The following is a 5,080-nucleotide window of genomic DNA, read 5'->3' as shown; positions in this document are numbered from 1 at the left end:
GAGGGAGGGAGGAGACATGGAGAGGTGGAGGGGGAAGGGGGTAAAGAATATTGGGAGGAGTGTGGAGTAGGTTCACATTGGTAGGGTTCAGGAAAGGGGGGAATTGGTGTGGGGTGGGGGAAAGAGGTGGTGACGTGGTTTTGGTGTGGGGGTGCCAGAGGAGAGCAGATCCCAATCCATCTGAGAACAAAACCAGCAAGACCAGCCATGTGGTTACATTCCTGCTTTGGGTACGGGGTGACTGGAGAGAATTAAAGACAAATTTCTTGGTTTTAGAAGGTGCATTACCTGGGGCTGTTCTCTCAAACCTCTAAGGGGCCGAATGGCCTACTCCAGTTCCATGGTATGTTTGTTGGGCTGGATTTCAGGAGGTTCAGGCCAACACGGAAGCTGGCGCCAATATTGAATCGGCCTCACCCATTGCTACCTAACTCTTGCCAGCTGGCGTAGGGCCAGAACAAACAGCGCAATATCCAAATACTCCGCAACCTTCTTCTCCCCAACATCAATGGCTCTGGGCAGCTCAAACACTCAGTAAGCACTCCAGGTTTGGTCAGGATACTATAACTATCTGTGCTAATCCATTCAGCAGGTGGCTGAGCTGGTTTTACATATTCCCCAGCAAGTTTTAACCTGGCACATTGTCATTTCTGCTGCCGAACCCCTCAGCCCTGGCAGGTACATGCTGTAGTGAACTCCTGTGCAAAAATGTGAAGCATTTGACCATGAAGTTCTTCCTGGTTGAAGAAGTCAATCTGCCAGTGCTGAGCCATGGCCAATCAGGCACTGCTTTTCATCAGCACAAACATAACAGTCATTCTACTGGGTTACATCCCATCTCACGTGCATGGGTTACATCCCATCTCACGTGCAGCAAAGAGGATCTGCATTTCTACTGGGCTTTGCTCTTTCTCAGAAGATGCTCCAGTACTCGATGAAATTAAGGCATTGTTGCACTATGGGAGTTCTGGCCACCTCCTAACGGGAGAAACCAGACCGAGCTGGGGAACAGCAGAGGTGGGCAATGAGGGTTGATCCAGCAATCAGTTATCAGGGAAATAAATGGGCAACAGGGGAGCTTGGGTTTTTTTCACTGAAGTAGATTTTGAAACAGTTTTGTACTGAAGTAGCTTTTCTCATGATCACCCCTTTTACAGCAAATGAAGCATTTTGGAAATGTCGTTCCAAGTGGAACGTAAGAATCAGCAGCTTATGGAGGCACTTCAAGTCCCCACTAGCAGCAGGATAACAATCAGTTCATTTGCTCCAGTGCACGTTAACTGAAGGGTAAATATTGATCAGACAGCAAGAGGACCTCCAATATTTTGTCAAAATAGTCATGGGATCTTTCTTATCCACCAGAGAACATAGACGGAGCCTTGGTTTCACTGCCTCTGATAGTGCACTATTCCGTCAGTCCCACACTGGACTCTCAACATGGAGGTTTGTTCTCAAGATGTAGCATGGGAACGGAATCCAAACGTCTGACCCAGAGAGCACAGTGATACCAAATGGGTCACAGCTAACACAGATTCCAACCTGACAGAGCCAATGTGGACAAGCTGCTCATTCCAGGTCAAACACCCACCACGTCAGGAGGGCAGGCAGAGCTGACGACTGGACTAAGTTAACAGCCAGGATACCCTCCACACGTGATTACCTGATGGAGAAGTTAGTTGTAGAATATTTGGATATTGAGCTATCTGTAGGCCCAGGCTTTGTTAAGAGAAAGAGCATTTTGGGGAGGCATTATAGGCCTACAATCGTGAAACTGGATCCCATATGGACGCAGGTGTTAAGGAGGAGAAAGTCAATTGGGAATGGAAGGGAGGACTGCCCCTGTCTTAATATAATAATTAAAAAGGTCGAAACAGTTCACTGCGCAGAGGAGGTCAAATAGCTCTCTCTCAATCACAACTCCTTGTCTTAATTTAAAATTTTTTCTGATCTTTGCCTTCTTTTATTAATAGAGGTATCTGGTATAGTGAGTTAAACCCTTATCACTATATTTTACTTTATAAAAGACACTATTCTATTCTTTTCCATATCAGCCATCTCCTTTGCAGAATCATTGCCATAGCTTGCTTCCATTGGCACTGAGTACCGTTACACACCATACACACCACAAACTGAAGACAATGGAACTATTTGACTGCGTCAGTGGTGGGAGGGAAGCTGACCAAGTTGAGAAGAATCACACCTAGACATTTATGCAATCTTCCCAGCTGAGGTGACCAGGAGCAGAAATCCTGCTTGTGGGTTCCTCGTGTGCCATGTGATCATGAGCCCACCGAACCCAGCACAGCCTGACTCTGGATCTTGCTCTTCTCTGATTCGCATTGCTGGAGTTTCCATTGGTTAAAGATCCTCGAACCAGGGACTCAGCCTAAGAATTAGGCCACTCAGAACAGATGACAGAAAGCACACTCACATGCAAGGGGTCATGGAGGTAGAGAACTCTCTTCCACAAATGGCAGTTGACGCTAGTACAACTGTTAATTTTAAATCGGAGATAGACAAATTTTTATTTGGATATCAAAGGATATATTCCCTGGCTGTTCTCTGTCTGGCTTGCCCTATGATAGTAGAGTTGTCCCAGTCGAATTCATGTTGCTTGTTGTCTGCGTGTGTGGCTAATAAGGATAGCTGGTTGTGTCGTTTCGTGGCGAGTTGATGTTCATGTTTGCGGATTGTTAGCTGTCTTCCTGTTTGTCCTATATAGTGTTTTGTGCAGTCCTTGCATGGGATTTTGTACACTACATTAGTTTTGCTGATGTTGGGTATCGGGTCCTTCGTTCTGGTGAGTTGTTGTCTGAGCGTGGCTGTTGGTTTGTGTGGCGTTATGAGTCCTATCATAGGGCAAGCCAGACAGAACAGCCAGGGAATTCCTAGAGTCATGGCATTCATCCACAAACTCCATCAACAAACACATCGACCTGGACCCAATATACCAACCACTACAGCGGACAGCTGAAACTGACAACCGGAAGCGGCAGGGACAGACCACTATAAACACCGGAGGAAACATCAAAGAAGCGCTTCGCAGGAGGCTCCCAAGCACTGATGATGGCGCCTAGCCAGGGGACGAAACGTTTGCAACAAAAACTTCCAGCTCGGCGAACAGAACCACAACAAGCAGAGATCTTGAGCTGGTATGAACCTTCACTCTTCTCTCAGCTTCTGGATGACATTGTAGCATCACCACTGGTGAGTGGGTGCTATTAGTGTGACATATTTACATATAGATATTGATTTAATTTAGAATACAGAGAAACCTTGATTATCCAGCATTCAATTATCTGAATTTCAGATTATCTGAACAAGATTCCAATGCTTGGCTAAACTGTGTTCTCCAGCTTTTGATTATCCAAACAAAATACAGCCCGCCCATGTCGTTTGGACAATCGAGGTTCCTCTGTACACCTCCAGCAGCCACATCTTGAGTAGATGAGGTATGGTAAAGTGCTGCAGAGTGTAACCTTATCCACTTGCAGCTGAATGTGCAGAACACCCTTTCAATGTCCACAAAGATTGGAACAGCGACAATCAGAGAGCTGCCACCAGGAATGTGGAAATCACAGCGATTAACAACCTGGGAATCTGAGAGGAAGAGGCATGGCAAGACTAACTTGGTGTGGAAGGACCCCAGAGATTTCACCAGGGTCTAACTGTGGGCTAGGTTTGCAATGTGGAGCAGTATTTTTCAAAGTGGAATACCCAGTGTCCTCAGTCCCCAACAGTAAAGGCACAAACTGACCTTCTCGAGTGAGCACAGTAAAACTGATGCCAGGATCACTGACTTTGATGAAAGGGCTGCTTCCCTCCTCCAGCCCCTTCCTCGCGACAAGCACGTTCTTGCAGCAAATGTTCCCATGCACCATATTTTTATCCTCCTGAGAGAAAAGAAAATTGCCAAATGTTCATTCTGGTCAGAGAGAGAAACAACAGGAACTAAATGCTGCTTCAGTGAGATTCCTGCTCAAAGGTCACTGACCAATCTCTTGATTGAGAAGCATTACCCAATGCACCATCCCTACCCTGAAGACACGGACTGTCTGGGGTTTGAATATCTTATTCATTCACCATTCTATATACATCAACCCAAAAAATGAGAGTTAATTTGACATGAATCCAGGATGACTTGTTGTTTAGACGCCAGCTCCCCTCACCTGGAGTACAAAGACGAAAAAAAAAAGTGGCCCACCCGCACCAGATGAACAGGTGGGCTAACTCAACCCAGTCAGAGCTTCTGCAATGGGGTATCCCAGGACCAGCCGGCGTACTTCCACACCGAGACACTGGGGGGAGCATTTGCACACCAACGAACCATCACCACACCTCCCCGCCCCACCTCAAATACCTCAAAGCTTTACCTTGCAGTCATTGTGTTGAAATACAGCAATTATATTTATGTAGACAAACATGCAACCGCGCAAATACATTCAATTATTTCAATTATATTTACAGAGACAAAAACTGATGTGTGCCCTGTCGAATACTCCATTCAATTCTGGGCTCCCTGCTCTAAGAAGGATGTTGCTGAACCTGCAAGGGTGCAGAAAAGATTTACAAGGATGTTGCCAGGGTTGGAAGGTTTGAGCTATAGGGAGAGGCTGAACAGGCTGGGGCTGTTTTCCCTGGAGCGTTCTAGGCTGAGGGGGTGACCTTATAGAGGTTTATAAAATCTTGAGGGGCATGGATAGGGTAAGTGGACAAGGTCTTTTCCCTGGGGTCAGAGTTCAGAACTACAGAGCATAGCTTTAGAGTGAGGGGGGAAAAATTTAAAAGGGGCAACTTTTTCATGCAGAAGCTGGTGCACAGATGGAATGAGCTGCCAGAGGAAGTGCTGGAGGGTTGTACAATTACAACATTCAAAAGATATTTGAATGGGTATATGAATAGGAAGGATTTAGAGGGAAATGGGCTGAGTGCTGGCAAATGGGACTAGATTAATGTAGGATATTCCAGTAGGCATTGACAAGTTGGACCAAAGGATCTGTTTCTGTGCTGTGTAATTCTGACTATTTCAAAAGGAATTATGGCAGCTGTGGCTCAGTGGTTAGTACTGCTGCCTCACAGC

At 46.1% G+C, this 5,080-nt stretch overlaps 1 protein-coding gene across 1 annotated transcript in view; it reads right to left on the bottom strand.

Moving 5' to 3' along the window:
* The window catches only part of LOC122552297 (non-receptor tyrosine-protein kinase TYK2-like), an 18,095-nt gene extending 14,183 nt beyond the window's left edge, over nt 1–3,912 (bottom strand). The window contains exon 1 of the mRNA XM_043695019.1: nt 3,758–3,912. Coding sequence (XP_043550954.1) covers nt 3,758–3,881 — 124 coding nt within the window. The 5' untranslated portion in view covers nt 3,882–3,912. The remainder of the gene's footprint in view (nt 1–3,757) is intronic.
* Between the last annotated feature and the right edge of the window lie 1,168 nt (nt 3,913–5,080).

Source organism: Chiloscyllium plagiosum, chromosome 8 (assembly GCF_004010195.1).
Source record: "Chiloscyllium plagiosum isolate BGI_BamShark_2017 chromosome 8, ASM401019v2, whole genome shotgun sequence".
Classification (NCBI taxonomy): Eukaryota; Metazoa; Chordata; class Chondrichthyes; order Orectolobiformes; family Hemiscylliidae; genus Chiloscyllium; species Chiloscyllium plagiosum.
This window is presented reverse-complemented; position numbering and strand designations above follow the sequence as displayed.